Genomic DNA, 23774 nt, shown 5'->3' on the forward strand with positions numbered 1-23774 from the left:
ATGCACTGGGCTGCCCAGTCCTTTGGTCCTTTAACTTGTTTTCTTTTCTTTGCTTGCGCAGCGTTCGTGTACATCGTAAATGCAAGCTGCTCGTTGACGCAGCCGCCCGCGCGTATAGAATGGCATACATGGCGCACCTGATTTAGCCCGAGAGTTCTCCCGAAAAGTCGTGTCGTGCACAAAGCAAACGCGTCGTTGGTCACAAATTTTCCGCTACGTCTCCCCCCCACTTTTTCCCTCGTCTAACGTTACCCAGCCCGCACAGCTTTCCTGCAGCTTTTTTGTATTTTTGTTTCTATTCCTCCATCGCGGAATGGACTGCGATGTTAGCGAGTTTCGAGGCCCGCCCGCGTAGGCCTCCCTCCCTATTATACGCCGGCGGTGGCGAGGCTTACGCAAGTCCGATCAACTTCAAAACCAGTTTCCGAAAGAGTGAATGCGCTCTCGGAGATCGCTCGGCGCGACGTGTTTGGCTTCTTTTGCAGCGGCCCTGTAGTGTGTGTAGGCTCGCAGGGTACTCTGTATGGCAGGCGCCTTTCTTGGAAACGTCGGCTGAAAGGAAAGGAAAAGAAAAGAGGGAATGACTAGAATTTGAAGAAAGCTTGAAGGCGTGTGAACGGCGAAGGAAGACGCGTATATATGAAGGGCGTATACGCATTTTGCCCGACGGAGCCTGCTGCGGCGAGGTCGATGTGGTTCACGCGCGTGCGTGAGTCTGTCTTGCGCAGAGTGAGAGGGGATGGGTGAGGGGGAGGAAGAGAAAGGGCTTGCCCCCCTCACTTCGTCCGTGTTAGTTTTCTCTTGCGAGGCTGTTTGCGAACGTCAATCCGTTTCGCAACTGTATCGTATTCCCGAATCCCCCCCCCGTCTTATTTCGAGAATCGAAGCTGCCGCCCACTGTTTCGCCTTTATGTGTATACACCGAGAAAGATTGGGGCTGGCGCGGCGCCAGCTCGGAAGCCCCTGGAGTGATTTTTTTTTTTCGTCGGCGTTCCCATTTAAAGGAAGATCGAAAAGAAGAAGGAAGAATTGTATAAAAAAAATGAAAACGTTGGCATGGGGTGGCGGGCGGCGCGTCTTTTCTGCGTTCAAGTGGGCGTAGGAACACGCCGTGGTGTCACACTTTTTCACTTTTTTTGTTGCTTGCGGCGTAGCGTTCTGGAAAGGTTTAGGTCTGGCTATATCGCAACCAGTCGTCTGCGTAGCTAGCAAATCGTCAACATATGGTTTTAACACAGCGCAGCTTTTTCTCCCGTCGTTCAACGCTGGAAAAGTGGTAGATGCTTAGGGATATTTTTTTAGAGGAAAAAGCCTGGATTGCGTTTCTTTTTTTCGAGGAACTGAAAGGCGCAGTAACTATCATACTTTTTGGTGGACACCTGAACCGCGCCGTGAAGGACGGGGCGAAGGCGGAAGTGAAAAGAGGAAAAGAAAGACGTGTTGTAGTGTAGGGCTCCGCGAAGTGATTTGGACAGCAGGCGGATTTAATGGTGCCGTACGTGTCTGCCTGTGAGAGAAAGTGTGTACTGCCTAAACAGGGAGATCAAAGTGCGCTATCGGCATAAGGCAAAACAACATACACGTAGTCGTGCTTCCCATGGCTTGCACTGACAAGCTCGTCGGTGTTAATTGTACAGCGCGAGATGTCCGTGATTTAAGGTCATTTGCACGTCAGGGGCGTGGCTCCTCTGCCGCTTCCTTTTGCAGCATCCTTCGTCGGACGAATCTAATGAACCGCGATGAAAGGAGGACGTCATAAGAAAAAGTAGGAAAAATTCCCGGGACCAAGAAGTATGGACTCGTAGCATTTTTTCACTGGCTCTCCCGCCCAATTTTCTCTTGATTAAAGGGCGGCGATCCGGTTCGCTCCATTTAGCGGGTCGAAGTGCTTGCGGCGGAGGTCGGGCAGTGCGTGTGTGTGTATCTCCCGTTCTCGTGCTATGCACGGCGAAGCGCAGTCAATAATAGCTGCTCGTTTGGAGCCGCGATTGAACGCTTCGTGCCCCCCCCCCCCCCTTCTTTCTCTTCGATCCGGCATTGACCCCTTGCTGGGTACATATTGCGGTGGCCTTTGTTCGCGCCTACTTAACCTTGGGACGGCGTGGTCGATCGCCGCTGCGTGGACTTTGGGAGTGGAGCGCCTTGAATTTTATTGCCCACTCCCGGACTCGCGCTGCTGCCGGATGGCGGGGGTTCGGCTTTCTGCTTTTGGTCCGCTGGGAGCGTTTAGTATGTGGTATAAATGTTGTGCATACACTCTAAACAGAAATGAGTAGAAGGGACTCAGCCCTTTTGCAAAATGGAGTGCTCCAGATGTCAGCTAACTACATTTTTGCGCTTATATAGGCGTATTCGTGATTAGAGTACAGGACTGGGACAGAAAGGGTCCGCGTATGTTTGTGAAGTGATCACGAAGCGATAATTTGATATTGAAGTGTGAAGGGGTCGTTTTGTGATACTTGCGAGATGGTGTCCCTCACGTCGTCATCATTACGAGAGCGTAGGTTACGCCGTTTGAGAAAGAAATTATTTGAAAGCCGTCAGCGACTATATACGGCTAACCTTGGAACTTCCAGTTGAAGGTTTTGCAGGGGCAGCGACTTGGGACCGAAGAAACATTATCAGCGGCCTTGGAAACCTGCGCCAAAGCCCGCCATTGCATCGGGCGTTGGCGAGATAAACCATAAGAGGGGCTGCGGTCAGGGTTCAGGTGGCCAATCTGGCAAGATTCGTCGCTTTTGTGTGGAGTGAGACAACCCGTACGTGTCACAGTGGCATGAACGTATATAGGCGCCAGTTGTTTAGAAGCCTCTCGTCGCTTGTCGGTGCTTTGTCGGTCGCTGGAAACACTTGTCGATTGACGTGTACGCCTCTTGACGCAGTTGGGTTTTCCGCATTGCCTTGTGATCTGTTTAAATATATAGTCCTGCCTCGGTGATTGCATACTAAAAAAAAAAAAAACTCTATAAAGTGAGTTGCCCGCACTAACGAACCGTGAAGAGAAACGAACAAAAAATGTTTAGAAGAAAACAAAGCTGAGTGATTAGGATCTGCTTCTGGTCACGCGGTGGGCAGTAAAGCGGAGATCAGACCAAGTATGGCTACTCAAAGTGCGTTATCCTTGTCGCCATTTAAAATTGTGTGGTGCAGTCTGAAGCTCCTGTAGTGGTCCGTGAGTGATGTGAGTGCTTCTCATTGCGTGGTGCCATATCTCCTACTGAGACTCTTCCCATCCCACTAACCGCTATTTATTCGGCTGACAGCTTCTGAATGCGGCTGTCAACGTGGCGCAACCTGCATTGACCGCTTTTCTTTTCCACAGCCGTTAATGTAGTACGGCTAATGTTAATGCGCGTCGACCGTGCCGCTGTATAGCCTGAAACCACACGAAAGAAGATCATCACTCAGGCAATTAGCGCTTCCGCGCTGCCTTTATCATGGTGTCCTGCACTCAAAATATGGGAAAGGGAAGATCTGGTTGGGGCAGTCGAGGTTTTCTTTTCAGCGCTATCCATACTAAAAAGCGACAAAAATTCGTGGCTCCCAGTGGTCTCTCCGCATTTTGAGCCTGTCCTTGGTCCGGATTGCGAGTGTCCACTTTAACGAGATCTAAACGCATTGAGAAAGCTTGGTTTCCAGAAATATTGTCCATAATTGGAGCCGTCTATATTAACGGAGGTTGTATTAACGAGGCCCGAGTGTGTATATGTTTCACAGCGAGAATGAGCCTACCACCACAAAAGTGGAGAAAGAGAAAGCGAAGGGTGTAGTGTCTTCGTTCATTTGCACAGCTTTTTTTTTTCGATTCTGTTCTCCTCCTCTTTCTCTCCCCATCACTTCCCACAACCACAGTCGCGCTTTTACGCAAGTGAGTTGGGAGCTCATCAATCATTCTGGAGGGGTGCTGTTGCTTTGTTATTTTCTGGCGGATGAAAGGTAAATAAAACAAATCTAGAAACGTTCTACTGGTTGTTGCCTCTATGTTTTCTTTAGTTTTTGTCATATCCTGACGCGTGCAATATCGATTGTCCTTCAACCAGGCGCTAAAGTGTTATGCGTTCCAGCGCACTCATCTCCTTACCTCGTCTGTTTCTGTTCTTCATTTACAGTGCAGCACACGGTCCAGTTCCGGACGTGGCTACATGGTGAGTGACGACGCTCTTTGCTGCGCATGCATTTGTTTTCATCATTGCTGTGCAGAGCCTGTTTGGTGTTTGTAATTTTTCTTTTCGCCCAGCAAGTTAGCAGCGTATTATAGTAGTCTATTCTCGTGTAGCCGGATCGGTTGTGTAACACGTTCTACATGTTTGTTCAGCCAAGCGTGTTGCGTAATTTAAAGCTGTTACGTGGGAGTTATTGTTCTTATACTGTCCAAGAGCCCCGTATATATGAGCAAGTAAGTAAAGGAAGTCGAAGTCAAGGCGGAATTGTCTGGCGCAGATTTTTTATTTTTTCCCCCAGCGTCGAGTTCGCGGCGCACGTAGTACACGCGGGGAGTTTCGGCCGAGCGCCATTTCCACCCCAAAAATTATAAATATTTTACGGGCTTTGTTCGTACAGGCTCCGTCGTCTTGTGTTTTGAACAGCTGTGAGATTCAGTTTTCGGTTGTTTCCTCCTTGTTCAATCATGCGCAGAGCGCCGCGCGTTGCTCCGTCCAACGCCAACTCGCAGCTGTATAGTAGAAAACTTTGCGAACCAGTCGGGCGTGCGATAGGTGTCCGCTGGTTGCGCAGCCAAACGGCCATCTTTCCCCCTAGCAGTGGCCGCGGATGTAAATTGTGCTTAATCATGCAGCTTCGCATGGCTCATCATAACACCGTTCATTTTTGGACGTAAGGTGTAGCCTGGCTATATAAACTGCGCCCTATACTGCTGGTCGGGCAGCAGTACCTATTCCATTTCCATGTTAACTGGTTTAGCGGGGTGTAGTGCGGGGTAGGCCCTATCAAATATGCTTGTATTGTATAGATGGACTGTATTCTTAGCGCAAGCCTATTGCTGTGTAATAAAAGACCTGCACTAACATTGCACAGCTAGACAGAGAGAGAGAGAGACAGTACGTTTTTACACCTAACATTGCACTGCTAGAGAGAGAGAGAGAGAGAGAGAGAGAGAGAGAGAGAGAGAGAGAGAGAGAGAGAGAGAGAACGTTTTTACACTGCTCATAGCTTCTTGGGAGCTTTAATGGGTAGAGTCTATAGACCAGGATTCCTGCGACGGCTGCGGCGGTTGGGGCAGCTTTTGCCCGTTCAACCAGTGAAAGCTGATCTCCGGGTTCCCAGCTGGACAGCGCTACCTCCCACTGCTCCGGCGTTGGCATTGTATATGAAGGGGGGTGCAGGGTTGGGTTGGCATCCTCACGTGGTGTGGTATCGTCTGTCTGTCTCGCCGCACCATGGGCATGCGGTTCTGTGTGTAGTGGGGTGTGTCTTAGAATAAATAACCATTGCACGGCTAAAAGCGTAGACCGATCGTAGTATGTGTGTGGACAGTTACAGTAAGCCTGGAAGTGCATGTGTAGTCGCCCTCATTGTCGCCAATCGCTGCACATTTACCTCTTGCCTTTGCCAACGCCTTTCTGAGCTTCCGCGGCCGCTGGCGTGCAAGCGCTCAGGCTGGTAAACAAGCTGGGCCGTCGCTCCAACTGCATTCGGAGCGGCGGGTGCAGGTGCACGCGGGTTTTTATGCCTCGCGACACGCGTGGCGTGCGGTACAGGGCAGCTCTTGGCCTTTGTCGATAAGGGCAAGGTCGTCGCCGTGCCACTCGTCGTTAGAGCGGCGTCCTCGCTCTCTCCCCCCCGATAAGCGGCGGGTGTGTTCTTCGACCCGATTTGCGCAGTCGTGTTGGCGTGTGTTGTACGCTGCCAGCGCCCGGCGCGGCTCGTGCCCTGGCCCCTTGAGGAAGTTACACGAGAGGCTAGAATGTTTGGAGAGACGGATTTGTCGCAGACGCACGTTCGATATGCGATTAATCGCGTTTCGTGTACGGTCAGTCGTGTAATCGCGATACGACGGCGAACTTCGCGTCGTAGACTCGGCGCCAATGTCGTGTCGCTCGCTGTATGAAGGAAGGCTCGGTGGGCAAAGCGGTCTTCTTTTGACGCCGCTATGAGCACCGGCAGCACACGCTGTATACGAGGCGGCGATGGAACCTTTCACGGGAAGCTGTTTTTGAAAAAGTATACTCGGCGGCATTTCGACGGGGATTATACTTGAGCGAAAGTCAATAAACTTGGCGGCCTGTTTGCATAGCGCTCCGCGTGTTTGCTTGGAAAAGACGGGAGTGGTTACGGGGAAATATTGAAAAGGAAGGGAAAAAAAAGAAAGCGTAAAGAGGGGGAGCTTACCGTGGCGGTACTTGGGGGCTGTTCCGTCGGCGCGCTTTTGGCTCGTCTCCGGCGGCCGGAAATTGCGTCAGGACTCCCGCGCTTCCGGTTCTCCAGCCGCAGAATCGATTGCGCGAAGGCAGGTCGGGGACCGAACCGAGTTCGCAGTGAGTGGGCCGGCACAGCAGCGTCTCGAGGAGAAGCGTATACGCGGCATGTGTGTCAGACTCGGCACCTGCCGGACGTTTTGTATGGGCTGCGCGCCTGTGCTTGTGCCCCCCCCCCCCCCCTCTCCATCTCGCTTCTTACTGCATTGTTTTGTCTGCAGTCGAGTGGCTGCGGTGTGCTACTTTACTGAGAGTATTGTGACGTCCATTAATGTGTGCAATTCCTGCACCCCACCCCTCCCTCTCCGAGACGGAGGGATAGAGCGTTTATGACTGCACCGCATGCGCTGTGTTTCAGAAAAAAATGAGTCAACAAAGTTACTTTGGGCCAAGGTGTTAAGGAAAGATGCATTGAGACATTGCGTTCAGCACGACGAAGGTGAGGGCCTTCTGCGTAGTGGAATTTCTGAAGCGAAGGCTTCATCACTACGATGGGTTTTCAAAAGGGCAGCGTCGGTGCAGTCACGTGACAGGTGTTGCGTGGCCGGTCATGTGACCTACTGACGTCGTCATAGTCTGCCCACCGTGGCGGAGGGAGATTAAATTGACGATTGGCCGAGAGGCCACGTGACCTTTTAACTTCATCTGCTGATTGAGCCCCGTGATCTCGAAGCGTCCGGTCTAACTAGCGACGCGGAGTCGGGGGTTTCTTCAACTCGGACAGCTTTCGCATATCACCAGGCCTAACCAAAGTTTAAACCACAACCAACTTTTCAGCCCCGTCCCTCGTAACGAGATCAGTCCTACCAGTAGACACCATTATCTTTCGGGCCTCCTTTGTGAGGCATGTGCCGCTTCCTTCTTTAATTGTGGCCAACTGTTACTCTCTATAAAGTGTGTGCACGTTTAAACACAACAGGAGCGCGAATAGCGCCGTCATCACCGCGCTATTACTTGTCTTTGTCAGAGTTGAACGAGGCGTCGCAAATCAAAACGGCTTTTGGCTCCTTCGCGCCGGCCAGCGTCACGACTTCGCAGTGTCGGTATGGCAGTCGCTGTGGTCTTCTATTTTTTTTTCTTTCTGAAGCCAATAGGGATCCTGGAAAGCTTGCGTTCATTCATCCCGTTCTCCGCTCAAAGACTCGCGCACATACGACGAGGCTGTGACAGAACGCGGAAGGAACTGTAGTATAGGTATAGGATATATACGACGGGATAGGAGGCGTCTCCTCGGGAGGGATCATATAGCTGCGTATCGCGCCTAGAGGAAGCGGGTCAGAAGGGAAGATGGGGAAGACGGGTTCGCAGGGGGGGTCGCTCGCAGGATAAACCGGTGAGAGCGGGGGCATTTTCCTCTAAGACTGCGCAAATCCTTTGCCTAACCTGACCGCCTGCCGACGTGATCGATCGGAGAGGGGCCGCCGTGGCGCGAGAAGAAGATATGCTTCCCTTTCATCGCCTTCCAGCCGGCAGCAGCAGCGCCCCCGGGTGTCCGTCTATCGTCGTGGCGTGTGTGTCTAGCTCTTCCCCATCCGTCCCCTGGTGGCTGAGCGGCCGCACTACACAGATCGATGCCGCAGTCGCTGCCCCCCTCTCCGCCTTCTCTTTTGTGCGCCGCGGGCCAGTGGCTTCCCGCCTGTTTTTCTTGATCAGGCCATGGTTTGTCCTGCGGCGCGGCTCGTTGCGAGTCTGGCGTGTCTGGAGAGCTGTAGCACGGAGGAGGAGGGAGGCGCCGTGTGTAACGTACCGTGAAACCACCACACTACGCGATGTTTGTTGAAGACGGGTTACGGCGGTTCCTCTTTATAGGCGATGCTTTCCCTGCGCGTACGCAGTTTTCCAGACGGGCAGCTGAGATGATTTCTTCTTTTCTGGTGATGGGTTCGTTTTCGGCGGAATTTCCCCCGAAGGAGTTTCGTCGCCGTCCGTGTTGGGAAATGGGTCGTGAGGGGAAGCTGGCGAATAGAGGGAGACTTCTATTCCGCGAGACGCCGTGTATAGAATTTCGTAACGGGCACGAAGTCGTAATAGGTTCTGTCAGGCTCGGAGCAGCGAAAGGAGCCTCTCACAAACGCACAAAGCGGCTGTGTGGAGACAGGCTGTCGCCAGCACCTGTTCAACACGCACTGTCTGCGCGCGTTCTTCTTTTCTTATTCAATTTTGAGTAATGTGTAGGTGCCTAAATGCATGACGTTGAAAAGGGCATATTTTATGCCGAGGAAAATTAGGACCATTTCGTAAAAGCCGTAACCGACTTCCAGTCGCGTGGAATTTGTAGGGATGCATGCTTTCAACCCTATGGGATTCTTTGCCCTGAGCCTTGTGGAAAGCTGATCTAACAGTGGCCAGCTTATAATTCAAACGTATCGTTGTCTCTTCTTTGACCTGAAGGCTCTTGCTCAGATGCAGAAATGGCGCCCCGTGATTGCCTCGAGTATTGGTTAGTACGCGTATACCCGAGCTGAGTGGCTTCAAACGGCGCTTTAAAGAGCTAGGGACATCCATTCTTTTAAAGCTTGCACGAATACGACAAGGCGAAGGAGGTACTGTTGATCCGGAATATACCTCCCCGCTCATAGGGTCGCCATCAGTAGACTCCATGGAAGGCGTAATGCCCACACTCGGCTACTGGCACGCCCTGCCTCCCTGAGCGCAATCATGCATCGTCGTTGTTAGCGCACTGAAAGCCTCGGCGGGCGCCCCGGGCGATTTATTCCGGCGCGGGGACTCGGCACATCAACACCGCGGGGGCGACCCCTCGCTTCATCCGGCCCTCGAAGAAAGAGTAGGCGCGCGTGCCCACGTCGCGAGTGCGCCAATCTGCGGAGCCGCGAGCAATTAAGGGGGTGAGTGATGAACCGCGAGCGGGTGTCATATGGGAGCGGGAGAAACGGTGGGGGCCCCCCCTCCTGGTCGCTGAACAGTGGCACGCGGCCGCGAAAACAAAAGAAAATACGAAACGGGAGTTGCAGGGAGGTGGGTTAAGGAACAGAGGAGAGGGCAAGAAGGGGGTGATAGAGGGAGGGCGCGTCGCTCGCCTTCCTTCCGTCCACCGCTGGCGACGGGTGCGACGCGCTCGCGGCCGCTGGAGGCGACACGCCCCTCTGCGGGTGGCTCGTTCACCGCGGGCGCGGCCGACCGACCCAGCCCCGGTTAACGCTTCGCGGGAGCCTTTAATTCGATAATGCGCGCCTCATTAGGCCCCGCCACCGAGCTGGCCGGTCGCACGCGCGTCTGCTGCCCACTCGTGCAAAGCGGGCCGGGTTGGAAGCGTGGCGCGTGTCCGCAGTACTGCTCTGGAGTAGCGAGCGGTGTCGCTGACTTGCCCACTCTGTTGAGAGAGAGGGGGCCCTAGCTGGGCGACGGTGTCCGCTGCTGAATCTTCAAGCCAATCGGTCGGCTTTGAAAGGGCGAAGCTACTCGTGGAAATTGGACTTCGATGCTGGAAACAGTTGGCCCGATACGGAAGATGCTGTTATAACGCGCGGTTTGCGGAGGGCAGCTGTATTGCAGAGGAACCTCCTAAGGGTGCCGGGACACTTCACACCGCTGACACGTGCGTTTGCTTGACTGCTTTTGTTCACCTATGTGTGAGGCGCCTAACCGTCCTAGCATTGTCTTCGTGTTTATTATTATTATTATTATTATTATTATTATTATTATTATTATTATTATTATTATTATTATTATTATTATTATTATTGCGTTTCTTGAGTTACCCTCTGTCTCAGTGGGGATTGACCTCTTGGCGGACTTATCCCCATCCCTCAAGACGTTTCACCCTAGTACAGCAAAAGCCCGACGCGCGGGGCGCTCCCGCGGAGTGCGCGCGACCTTTTACGACGCGTTGCTGAGACCCTGGCGGTGCAAAGAGCGCTCGTCCAGCCGCGTCCCCGGATATTATTTACGGGCGCCCGGCGCTCCTTTATTGTCGCGGAAGCGATTTCGCGGTGTCCTCGATGTCGCCGCAGTCTCTCTCTCCTTTTAACATCCACGTATTTCGGCTCTCTTCAACCCCCTCCCCCTTTAGCGGCTGTTACGTGCCGTCTCCCGATTCCGCGGCACGGTCGAGCTTCATTTCTCGGCCTACTACTGCGACTGCAAGGCTCGTCTTTTATATTGCCTGTGTGGTCTTTGTACGAGCTTGAGTGTGAGACTTCTTCCGCAATCTTTTGTTTTCTAGTCTCTTTTCGACGCGCGAGATCCTAGTCTTGGTCCCGGTGGTGATTATTTGTGTGTTGAGCGAATCACCCATCGAGTAGATTTCGGTGTTTGCGCTATGTTCGCTTTGTACGTATATTGGTGCATGCAGATGCATTTCTTCGTTATTTTCCGTACTGTAACAACGCGAAAGACAGAGATCAAGAACGAGGCAAGACAAACACGTAGCGATTGTTTATTTTCTTTAAGCTTCGCTGTAACGTCTGTACGGGAAGATTTCGTTTGCAGAAATGTATATGCGTATTCGGACCATGACTGATGTGTCAGCTTGGGATGTGTTAGAAGAATGAATTGTCCTAGACAGCTCCGAAACCACTCCTAGCTGGACATGTAACGGGTATTCTGCGTAGCTTGTATGTTTTGGACTGTGTCTTTACCTTTGGTGCGTATCAAAAAGAGGAGCTGGAATTATATCTGGAAAAATAAAATAAAAAATATAGTGCTTCCCGTGGCTGAGTTAACTCTTTGGGGTCGGTTGGCAGTCTGACATTCCGTTCATCTTATTTAGCCCTCTCGTTCGTCTTCGTATCTGTTGTTCTGTCTGTTTAGCTAAATTAGATGAATGGAAGGTGGTTCCCGTGAGTGTGAGGAGTTCGACAACGCTCTGCTGTGGGCGTCGTCGGCTGTTCGAGGACTGTTAATTGCCGCAGTCTTGCGGGTAGGTGCTTTCTTCAGCTACACTGAGCGGTCATCAGAAAGGATCCCTTTCGGGTCAGTCTGTTTAACGAAGCCGGTACCTGTTCTTGCGCCAGACTAGCCTTGACGCAACCTTGCGCGTAACGATTACGACGCACGCGACGCCCCATGTGGCGCAGCAAACGATCGAGCGGGCCCGCTACGACGGCGGGTTCCGGGTTTGTAGCGTCAAAGCTATGGCGCGAAACATCATCTCCTATCTAATCGCTCGTATCGGCATGGTTTACGTTGACTGACGACTTCGCAGGAGCTGGCCAGATATGTTGTCGAAAGGCATACGAAGCAGCCGATTACAGTTTCCACACATGCCGTAACCCCTTGTTTACGACTTAAGATCTAGAGTGAATTTACCTTGTACTAGGCGTGAGGAATGTTGTTTTTTTTTTCCTTCCTCGCTCGCTGCCCACCCTGTGCTAGTTAGTGCCTTTTTGACTACATGCTCAGCGTAAGTGCATGCGGTCTTGATTTTTACGCTGCCGGACTCCTTTAATCTTGCGGCAACGAACCTGTCCGAGTTGCGTTGGGAAACAAGCTTGTGTAGGGTGTATTGACAGCGGTGGGTGCTACTGTGCGGGACGTTTTGCTAGCGGCGCAGCGGACCATCAGAGTAGAGGCGTACTGACAGTCTGCATCTGTGAGGGTTGAGGGATTAACTGAGGGCAACTGCGTCCCTCAACTCTTATTCTGGGGGGGAAAAAAATCGGCTCTGTTGCTCTTTCTAGTCACGTCGCAGTTTTTCGCGCAGTAAAAAAAAGACGCATTTATTGGAGGGAAAATTGCATTTCTCGTGACGCCATGACCGAAATGGACTCCGAGATCGACGTATGGAGGTGAATTTCGGCGTAGGTTAGACTCAGAGGTCCGCGTTTAAAAGTAAGCCGGTGCTGGCGACATCTGCATTTAATTTTTTTTTTTTTTGCGTTGCCTGGCTTGTGTAAGCTTTGCTTTCAGTTAAAGCAGCCTAATAATAGCACGCGGTAAACTGTCGACATATGACATAGCGAGGAAGTGCTCGCGCTTCGCTTTATACCCACAAGGAAGAAGTCGATATTGGGCCGAGATATTCGTACGACTTCGACCTCCTGACACTCGGCCAAAGGAAGGACTGTGCGAATTCGTTCAGGCGTTTATGTCTTCGCTGCACCTTCGAGCTTTTTGCGATTGCCGAAAAAAAATATGGCCCCTTTGATGAAAGTAATTCATAAAATAAAGTATGATATGCGAAAACGATTTTCGCCTGAGCTTCCCCCGATCTTTGGGAACGGTCGCTGGATCGTTCACGGAAATAGAAAATAGCCGGCGCAGGTTACCGGGAGAATATTCAGCGACCACCCTGTGGTGCGGCTTTTCTCCCCGCATGTCTACGCTGACCTAGCTGTCGCTGTATGTGCTGGCACGTTTATTGGAAATTATCGCCCCATCGATATTGCTCGTATTATGGGGACGGCTTTGCATGTGGTGCAAGTCTCGGGCGCGACGTCCGCTTGCAATAAAGAGCGCGGTTGGCGATTATTGCCTCTGCACGTCGCACGCTCGAAACGGATGTCACCTTGCGGCTCTCGTGGGGCTTGCCCACGCGCGTTATCGACCGACGGATCGTTTCCTGTTCGATTTCCTCGCGTGGTTTGGTAACGCACTAATACTATCCGGGTTATTTACAACCACCGGCTTGGCGAGTCTCCGTGAGGGGCGTCCGTGTTCTAACCGGAATCCTAAGTAGTAGCCCGGAAAGCTCTCGATTCGTTTAGCCTTCCTTGCCAGCGAGTCTGCTAATCAAGCTGCATGCATACGAAAGCACCCCCCCCCCCTTCTTTTTGATTTTTTTTCATCACTCGTTCCCGATGGCACTGTACGCATGTATGCATGTTCGATAACAAACCTCATTTGAGTATTGCTGCGACGCAGTGGGCTCGACCAGCGTAGCGCTCGTAAAATGCGCTGATAGAACTTTACGCGCATTGCGTGAGATTTGTTTCGTATTTCCCTTTTCACCGGTTATATCTGAGCTGGTACCGAGTTCTTTCCAGTGTTTAGGGCCGAAAGACTCTCGGAGTTTTTGTACGCGATAATGGTTTGGTTTGGTTTATGGGAATTTAACGTCCCAGAGCGATTCAGGCTATGAGGGACGCCGTACTGAAGGGCTTCGGAGATTTCTGCCACCTGGGGTTCGTTAACGTGCACTGACATCGCACAGTACACGGGCCTCTAGAATTCCGCCTCCATCGAAATACGACCGCCGGGGCCGGGATCGAACCTGCGTCCTTTGTGTCAGCAGCCGAGTGTCATAACCACTGAGCCATTGCGGCGGCCCTGTACGCGATAATGATGCGCATGGTATGTTTTCGTCCAATGTTTAGTACAGTCGTCCAAGATGGAGTAGATGTCTATTTAAAGACTAATTACTCATTAGCATCCACCCACGCTCAGCCATACGGATAATAAGGAAAACTGTACAGCTTTCACACTAACTTCGCTGTCGAAGAGAAATTCGTCCCGGTGCGGGGTTCAAATACGCGACCACCGCCTGTCTGATGCAGCCGCTCTACCAACTGAGCTAACCAGGGCGGCTACCGCAGATGGTAGGGAGAGGTCAACAGCTTGAAGTGGGTGGAGTAGATGTCCTTCGGGCGTTCATATAAGTTTAATCTCCTCTCTCCTCCCCTCTTTTTTAAAGATCAGAATGTTTAACATAGTGGTCTGGGAGATCTGCTGTAAACGTCGGAAGGCAGAACCTAACCGGTGCGGTCACTGTACGGTTACACACGCACGCACGCACACAGGGGCTCGTGCGATGCTCGCGGACAATATTGCAGGCAGTACTGCCTGTCCATAAATTGTGCGCCGTCAAAAAAAGACAGGATGTTGTGTTGGTCTGTGATTTAACGGAGCGTGGCTCGGCTCGGCTGGCGTATTCCTATTGCAGTTTGTGGGATAAAGCAGAATAAAATACAGCTGCGGAGCCGTGAAGCGCGGTTACCGGGGCCCAGGCCCTGCTTTTTGTTTTTTCTTCTTCACTATGTTTGCTTTTAAGCGCCATAGGGGGCTGGGGAGAGAAAGTGTTGGAGAGCAGGCCGAGGACTCCCGTCGACGTTGGGGGAGGTAGAGGCGCAAACACCGTCTCCACCGGGGCCGTTGTGATGTACTGCCTGCGTGCCCGGTTGTAACAGCGCGTTGTTTTAAAGAGCCTTTCGCCCTGACTATGCACACAGAGACCGCACGCTGGCTGCCCGTCGGAGAAAGAAAAGCGTAAAGGTGGGCGGGTGTTCGTGGCGCTTGCTTGCCTCGATTGTTTGTGGACCGTTCCGTTTCGCCCCCCCCCCCCCCCCCCCCCCCCAAACCCTGTGCGGTTAAAGCGGAGTTTGATCTAGTGTTTGTCCGGTGTGTGAATGCCCTCCTCCGCCAATGTGCGAAGGCGCTGCTAGGCGAGTGTTACTGTTTGGCCGCCAGCGTCCCCGCGGCTTTCGCCGATGAGTCACTTGTGCTGTGCCCTCGTCTTGGGCCTTGTGGCAGCAGTTGTGTATTTATTTATTTATTTCTTGTGCTTTACTGACCTGCCTTATCATATGTTTCCTCACTAATATATATATATATATATATATATATATATATATATATATATATATATATAGTTTCCGTCCTCGCCGTTAAATGACGTTCTAATGACGTGCTACGTCCACCGCTATGGACGAGGGAGGCGCTGAACACTCTCAAGGTTCGCTTACAGTGCGCAGTGGTTCCCTGCTATTCCCCTATCGCCCGAATCAATAGGAGATACTTTTAGAATAGGGTGACGCTATCGGTTAGGGGCAATCGGGAACAGAGGGGGGTCTAGTGCGCAGGCGCAGGGCAATAACCAGAGGGAGGGGCGTTATTGTCTTCGCCTGCGCACTAGACCTCCGCTATTCCCCTGTGGCCCTAACCCATAGCGTCACCCTAATCTGCCCAATACTGAAGCTCGCTTATAGCTTTAACGCTCGAGAGTAAAAGTTATGCGTCGTTTAGCGGTGGCTGTTGCTATTAATTATGCACAAGGTATTTCGTGACAATGCGACGCTGCGCGATAATTCTTCGTTGTTTCTTTTTCGTGTGTCTGGCACAGTAACCTCGGCTCCACACTGCCGCCGTTGGGGCTTAGTATGACCGAGGCTTTCGCCACGCGGTGCTTCCGCGGGTCTAACGCGTCGATCGAGCAGCGCCGAGGCCTTATTTGCGCAGCCGCCTCCCCGTTTCCGTGACACTGCATGCATCCTGAGCTGCAGTGCGCCGCTGTTGTGTGCTCGCCGACTACAGAGCGGCGCCGGTCCGCGAAGCAGCTGCGTACAGTCGCGCGCGTGTCGCCGCGCTGCATTCTGGGATTCCTCTTCTCCCTCGAGGTCAACCGGGTTTAACGGCGGCGTCGTTCGCAACGAAGCACTGGGCGACGCTTGTGCTGTATGTCGCTGCACAGCGTTCGGAGCTCGGTTGCCTTATTCGAGGGAACCATAAGACAGTGCCGGCAGTGCGAAGACGCACACACACAAAATGCATGTAGCATTGTGTGCAAGACCGTTCGGATGGACCGAATGCGAAAGACGATGTAAAATAAATAATAATAAAAAAAAACAGATGGAAAAGATGGACGATGCTGCTTATAAGAGAGGGCGAATATTGGTTTCGGTAACCAGGACAGGCGGCGATTCCAACGCGTCGTGGCGTGCAGAAAGGAAAAAAAAACATTAATGGGTTGGAGCTATTACGTTTTCTCCGCGTGTCGTCGTCGTCGTGTCGGCGCGGTGACAAATGAAGTTCTCCCGAAAGCGGACTGCCGCCCACCGTTTGGTCGCAGTGCGGTCGGTCGGCCGGCCTGCTGGCTGTGTTTGCTTTCTGCGGTTCCGAGTTCACGCACGTCGTTTGAAATAGCCTCCCCTCTCCCCGTGCGCGGAGCTGCGCGCTTTTCGTTTTCCTTTCCGTACAATGGAGCAGACCGCGGCCAGCCCTAGAGGAGGACCCCGTTCGTGCGCCGGCGCTCCCTGGGATCTCTTTTCGGTTGGCCCGGGTCCCATTTGTCAAAGTCCGCCTAAAGGGGGAAAGGGGGGGGGGTAGAAGTGGGAGCGAGAGTCGGGTCGGCTCGCTTTGCTGCCTCCGGGCGGTTTAGACGCTTTCTCCATCTCGCAGTGCGTTGGATTGAGCCCACGTCGGAACAACTATCGAGTCCGACGCCTTGTTGCCTTTTCCCGACTCTGTTCACTTTTTCTTTCTTTCTTCCTTTTTTTTTTCTTTCGCTGGCTTCATTGAGGACATCTTTGTGCGGCCGCGGCGCACTGCACCCTCCATCAACTCTCCCTTTTGTTCAGTTTTTTCTTTCCTTCCGTTCTCGCTATGTGACAGTAATAGCGCACACTTTTCGTGTCAGCGCGGTTGACGAATCTGTAACGCGGCACGTTACTTGCAAAGTGAATCGCGGAAAATCGGGACTGTTCGACCTACCGGAGGGGAAGAAAAAAAAAAGCTATTGCAGAGCCGCGGGGCCAGAGCGCATGTTCTGTCATTCGTTCAAGCGCTGTCGGATTACGAAACGGTCTCAGCGCTAACGCTGGCCCATCACGTTGCGGTGTGGTCGGAACGTGAGAAACGCTCGCTGTTTTCTCACGTGGTGTCTCCGTTGTTTTGTTATTGGGCGCTTCTTTGTGTGGATTTTTCTTTTCGTACTTCTTGCCTTCCGCGGACTAGTGACTGTAGAGAACCCGAGCGCATGGTGTGTAGAGTAAGCCATATAGGAGCCTAAACCCATGCGATTCCCATTTTTATTAAGCTGTTTTGAGAGCGTTGCTGTCATTTCCATGAGGACTGGGACGTGTTTTGTCAAAGTACCCCCCCCCCCCCCCTTTTTTTTTTTCCCCGCGAATAAAGGCGAAATATAGCCGGTTGAAATTCGTATCCAGGGCACTTTGCCGTGAATGCAAAAGGCATGTTGAGAGAATTCATTGCAATATTCCGTGTTGAGGGAGGCCATAGGCGCCAAAAAGAAAGTAGTTTATCGCCCTTAAATATGACTCGTCTATATAATAATTGGTGTTGGGGGGTAAGGAAATGGCGCAGTATCTGTCTCACATATCGTTGGACACCTGAACCGCGCCGAAAGGGAAGGGATTAAGGAGGGAGTGAAATAAGATGACTCGTCTGCCGTTCATGGAAATATATCAATGTAGATGTGTCATTATACATTGTTATCATTTTCTCCGCTCGTCGTTTTTCCTGCTAAGGGTAGGCCTGTGCATGCAGCGTTTAGTTTGTTCGTCTCGTATACCTCGTCCGTTTGTGTATATCAAGTCAAGGAGGGAACAGTGGACGTAGCGCGCCGCTGAAACAACAAATTGCGAACAGCGCCGAAAGTTTAAAAAATAAACATCTAAAGGAAGTCCGAGTCGCACTGTACAGAAGAAACAGGCATCGTGATGGCAGCGACGAAACCGGAGAATAACGCGCAGATGGATGGGCGAATTAAGAGAGGAATTTCCGCGTGTCCTTTCCGAAAAACGAGATGACATGACGAAGTCCGGAAGCCAGATTTAAAGAATGGCGAAGACGACAGTTCGCCAGCAAGGGAAGAATGGGAGAGGGGGACAAAGGGAAGATGGTACGAAAGAAAGGGGAGGATAAGGTAAAGGAGAACCGGAGGGCGAAGATGAGAGGGAAGAACAAATAAAGAAGTCCCGAGCTCTGGAATGGCGGAGAAAACGAAGAGGTAGAATAAAGGAGGAGTGGGAAGGAAACAAAAACGGGATAAATAGACGGGCTGTGTCAGGGAAGAGTCTGGGAGGGGGAGGATGAAGGGAACGAGGCTCGCGGCAGAAATCAATTTCGCGTACCCCGCAGTTTGTCGACAGTCCGTCTCCCTCTCGGTGCTCCTTTTCTCCCTTTTTTTTTCTTCCTATCCGGTTATTCGTTCCCATCTCCTTCAATCCATCCCCCTGCGTGTTTCTCTCTTCCCCTCCTTCCTACTTGTCCTTTGTCATCTCTCTCGGGTAAAAGGAGATTCTGCTGGGAAAAAGGCGAAGAGGAGGAACCAGCTTGTGAAAATCAGAACATAAAAAAAGGAAATTGGGGAGGAAGAAGGGACGGAGAAAGCGTGACGAGGTGACTGAAAGGGAGTTGGGGGAGGTGGGTTTGTTCGCTCCAGCGGGTATTTGACGATTATTTGTGCGAGAGACTGTCTTCTACGAGGGGGGGGGGGGGGGGTAGAAAGCTTTTATTTTTATTTTCTTCTTTCTCTCTTTCTCCCCAGGGGAAAAATGGTCCCCATGCCGCCGCGTTTTGTCCTTTCGCTTTCTGCTTTCTTTAGCCCTCGCTGGCTTCTTCTTTTTCTTACATTTTCCCCATCTTTCGGTGCTCTCCAACTCTGCCCCGCGGCTTCTGATCTTGACTAGGCTGTGTGCTTTTTCCTCGGTTTATATATTACACACACGCACACGTTTGGGCAGTAGCTCCCTTCGTGGGCCGTCCTATGTCGTGCTGTGTTTTATTTGTCATTATGGACACGAGCTAAGCGTGCTGCCATATTTTGTAGCTTTTTTTTTCGCCCTTCTCTTTTCAGTCGCTTCATTTGCCGTCTTCCCTTATTCGCAACGTTGTCATCTCGCAGATGTGAGAAGATCGCTACCCCCTCCATGTGACACCTCTTTCTCCTCTTCTGGTTTCGTTGCGCTGATGTCACTTTTTTGCTCGGCTGACTGGGATTGGTCTGCCAGGGGGAGGAGCACAGTTGTGTGCAGTCGTGTTGAAGTAGTCGTGTATACGAATCGACCGTCCACGACTGCATGCTGTTGTAAGCGCGAGAAATGGACGTAGAAGAAAAATGAGAGGAAATAATAAAAAGAAGGAAACATATATCCGGGACAAGTCGGTCTGGAACGCCGGCTGGGTGATCGCTGACAAAATGGAAGACTCGACCCTTACAGCCTTAGCCGGCAGAATCTTGATATGCATTGCCATTGATGCAGTGTTGGCGTTTAAAACATACATTTTGAATGTCTTAAATTAAAGATGGAGAAGGTCGAGCGAAAATTTGACAATGGGAGAACAAGCGCGGTGCGTATATATATATATATATATATATATATATATATATATATATATATATATATATATATATATATATATATATATATATATATATATATATATTCAGCTTTCTACTTACCACCATTACCTCGAAAAGTACTAGACCACATAAACCCTACCTTGTTGTCGCGAGCGTGCGGTGTGTATCGGCGGGCAGCGTCCCGATGCGTTCCCCGCTGTTGCACCCCCTCCCCATCGCATCGCCCGCTGTTGTCGGGAGGCCCGTTCCTCCGCTGCCCGCCATGATGTTATTTCCTGCTGCCCGGCTATTTTCTCCCCTTCTGTGCCCCTCGTCGCCGCCTCCGCATCGCAGCGTCGTCCGGAATTGTCTCTTGGCCCCTCCCTCTCCGATTGTTTGTGCGCGTGGAGACAAGTTGGTCCGCTGTCTCTGTTCACGGTTCGCTGGCGACAGCTTTGATCTGGCGCCCATAATATTGCCTTTGCTCTCTCGCTTTGCTTTGCCGCCGCTTCAATCTGATCTCTTGCGGCGCCTTCCTTCTCTTTGTGGCGCTTGTTTGCATCGCCTCGCTGGCAGCCGCCCTGTGCTGCCGAGTGTTTCACGTCGGGCTTTCTTCTTCTTGGTTGCCCTGGGCGTCATCTGTGGCTGGACGTTGCCGTTCGTTGTGTGTATTGGCGCGGCTCCTGTGCGCTGTCTTGCTCCTTCGTTGGTTTAGGCCCTGTCCCGCGCTGCTTACAAATAAGAGCAAAAAGAAAGAAAGAAATAGAACGCGGCGCCTAGGGGCGCTTCGCGGCGAGCAGAGGGATCGCCAGAGGGCGACGCGTGAGGGGGAGGAGCAGGAGGAGGCAGAGTGCGGGACAAGAGGCAACACAGTTAGCATTCGTTCGGTGCTCTTGGCTGGCACTCTGACTCTCTTTCGGCGCTCCTGGAAGCCCCCGTGTCTGTCGTCTTCGTTGGCGGTGGCGGCACATATCAAAAGGAGGGGCGGATGAAAACGGCCTGTTTGGCGACGGCCCACTCGGTTGACGCGGCAGCTCGCCGTTTCGGGTTGCTGGGCCTCCTCCTTCTCATCCGATGCCGAGCGTTATGACTGCGTCTGCTGACGGGTGTAGCCGAGCGCGGAGCAAGTGTAGACCGGTCGTCGAGTTTTTGTTTGTTTGTTTGTTTGTTTCTGCTTGTGTTGGGAGCGAAGGTAAAGCGCCCTTCGTCGGTCGCAGCGTGCCTTTCTTTCCGGCCTTCATGTGCGCTGTCTACCCAGCGAATTTGCTGCAGATGTCGCCTCGGCTTGTTTTTTAGGTGGGACCGCCTCTATCGTGAACGGTGCTGCCTTCCAGTGTTAGAGCGGAGAAGTACCGTTCTTATGTGTCGCTAATTAAGGACGCCATCCGTGTGAGTCACGTGTGGCTCTGTGTCATTCATCAGGTGGCCCTTCGCTCTAATCGGATAGGGATATGCGAGAAGACTGGTCGCCCTTCTTTAAAATTTAATTATCATTGGCTGGGAGTTATCACTGCTCTGCACAGCTACCACGGGGCGTACGTCACCGTGTCGTTTTTTTTTTTTTTGTGAAAGCGTCTCTCTGCACCAGTCACACAGTGGAGGAAAGAAAAGCTTCTGCATTGCGTATACGAACGCCACAAGCTTAGGTTTGGAGGGAGAGCACGCAAAAGCAGAGACGTCAGTGTTCGCTGATAATGGATTCCTGATGGCCTTCCGTTTGCTTTTTGAGTGTGATATTTTGTTTTATTCGCTGCTGTGCTCTGGGGTCTTTCTCCTACTTCGGCTAGGGGGTCCTTTTGCATGGCGTATCGCTGCAGTTCGCAAGGCATGGCTTGAGGCAGCCGAACTGAGCGTTTCTGTGTTCGTTCTTTGTTGTGTTCTAGGTAAACAACAGTCAAGGCCATAACGCTGTGAGTCACTGATGAAAACTGACTACTCCAGATTTTTTCACGTGATATTTCTGCTGATATTTTTGGTAGCCGGACGTACACGGATTAACGCACGGGTTGCGACTCGTGTAACATTACCCGCTCCGTTGCACACCTTTAGTGCAGATTTCTCATAACCTCATAGTCTCGCTTCTAGATATTATTTATTTGTGAGTTTGTATTGTTGCTAGAAAGACTTGCGCGAAGCCCTGTGCATTGCGAGCGAACGGGCTGCTGTGTATCGGTCAAAGGGAAGCTGCAGCGCGCACACGCTAGGTAGGTTGGGCTTTAAAAGTGGCGGTGACTATGTTGCACAGCATAGCCTTTGCTGACTTCGACAGGGAAGAGGCCGTGACGCTGGGCGGTTGGCGACCTGGCTGCTTGCCAGCTGTGAAAAGCCTTCGCATGTACCGTGTGTCACCGCGAATCCGCGGGCACCGTGTCGCTTGGCTCGCAGAGGCACGCGCGCATGTAGCCAAGCCGGTCATGTTCTATATTCTGTGCACTGGCGGACAGCCTGTCTGCTCTTGCATAACGGAGTGCAAGCAACACGACGCGACGGCTTTCGCACCTGCATGTCTTGCTCATGGACGTGCGAAAGCGGCCCTCCTGTACCCTCTCCTGTTGAGTTCGTAGCTTTTTGCTGCTGTGGCGCGGGACGTTGACCCCGATTGTTAATGTATAATGTCGTTTACATGAATGCGTCAGGAGTCGACTCGAGTCTACTTTTTGAGCGAAAGTGCAGGAACATCTTGCGAGAGGGTAGAGGACGAGTCGCGTCTTTGCTCCTCGAAATTCGCTCTTTCTCTCGAAAAGTTGACTTAAGGCGCATTCTGTCGCATTCATGTAAACGCAGCTTGTTTCCATGCTGTTGCTTTCGTAGCTGAAAAGCGTTTGTAGGAAAGTAGGTACGTAACGCGCGAGGCAGCGCTGTTATGTTTTTTGTACGTGAGTGTGTGTCACTGTCCGCGTGTGGTGCCCGGATAGTCTAACGCTTTCTCTTTCTCTCTTCCCTTTCCGCAGTGTGATAGTGAGAGCGACAGCGAAAGGGTAAGTGTGCCGACACGCATGCTCCATCTTTCTTCTACGGTGCTGCCGCCTGTGGAGGACGAACACCTGCGCAGATGCACTCGCCACTTCGGAGGAGCACACCACGCGAGTCGACGGCGTCGCGATCGCCGCGACACCTATTGCGCGCGCTTGGGACCGTTTTGGCGCTGATCGTTTCGATACCAGTTTGCAGCTGTCGTATAAAGTGACCGGTAATGCGTGGCTGCGCGTTCTGGTATTGGGCCGATGTTATTGCTGGGCGCAGTTTTGTTTGCCCGATGATGTGCGCTTGTTTCAGCAGTAAAAAAGGGGAGGATAATATAGTAACCCAGAAAAATATTGTGAACTTGCATCTTGTCGTGGGGAATCGAGTGAATTTTTTCCTCGCCTAGTGATACGATTCTTTGCCTGACCATCCTGTATAGTTGCTAATTTTTTTTCCGTGTGTGGAAATTTCCCCGCTCCGTATTCCTTTCTTTCTTTATTTCTTACAGCGCTGCCTAACCTTATCTGCACACGCCGTCTCATATCTACTGCGTCAGTTTTGATTATTTTGAAACATGACATTGAGCTTTCATTAAACGTCGGAGGCCTCTCGGGATAACAGACACCTGCTTGTGTCCACCGCGGCCTGCTTGCGACCTGTTTGCGAAATCGAGTCGACTGTGAAATTTTATTGAGTCGTCACCGGGCAGCACAGCTGATTGGCGCGTGACAGGTTCGAATGCTTTCGCCGCACGTGTTGTACCTCGGCGCGACGCTACCCCCGCCGAGGCACGGCTGATTCGCAAGAGATTTAAAAAAAAAAACGAGAAAGAAGGCGTTGAGTTTGCGCCTTGGCTTAGCGCTGGCGACCTCAAACGGTTAACGCTTGCGCTTTCTTGCTTGGTTGGCTAAGCGTGGGCATTCAAGTCTTCGCTCGCAAGGATACCGACAAAGTGCGCGGACGAAAGATAAAAAAAGCGAAAAAAGAAAGGAAAGCATCGACAGCGAGAGACCCCTTTTACATCGACGACCTCGCAAGCCTTCAAGAAGTATTCCGCGCATTTCCCCCCCGCGGCCTCCCCCTCTCCAAGTGTCGTCCCTCGCTCGAGTGGCGGCGGCGGCGCACCCGGCAGTTATTGACTTGCAAATGGCCGCTCGTCCGCCGTCTTTTTAGCGCTGGCGTTTTGCGTGCCTCTCGGAAGCGAGCGTGGCTGCCGCCTCTTCCGTTTATTTATTTACTTTTTGTTTTATTCCAGCCGTCTCGTCGCGTGCTTCGCGCATTCCCCCCCCTTTTGTTCTGTTCTCGTAACAGGCGCGCTTCTTTCCTCGGCGCGCGGCGGTGGGTCGGGAATTCTTTTCCTGGCACCCGCAGATTGCCGCCGTCCTTTCTCGAGCCGTCCG

The 23774-nt window shown here is 52.0% G+C and overlaps 1 protein-coding gene across 3 annotated transcripts in view; it reads left to right on the top strand.

Annotated features, from left to right (window-relative positions):
• The window catches only part of LOC144120935 (uncharacterized), a 195343-nt gene that overhangs the window by 45662 nt on the left and 125907 nt on the right, over nt 1-23774 (top strand). For all 3 annotated transcript variants that reach the window (XM_077653756.1, XM_077653758.1, XM_077653757.1), the window contains exons 3-4: nt 4110-4145; nt 22362-22388. In XM_077653756.1, coding sequence (XP_077509882.1) covers nt 4143-4145; nt 22362-22388 — 30 coding nt within the window. In that variant the 5' untranslated portion in view covers nt 4110-4142. The remainder of the gene's footprint in view (nt 1-4109; nt 4146-22361; nt 22389-23774) is intronic.

Source organism: Amblyomma americanum, chromosome 2 (genome assembly GCF_052857255.1).
Source record: "Amblyomma americanum isolate KBUSLIRL-KWMA chromosome 2, ASM5285725v1, whole genome shotgun sequence".
NCBI lineage: Eukaryota > Metazoa > Arthropoda > Arachnida > Ixodida > Ixodidae > Amblyomma > Amblyomma americanum.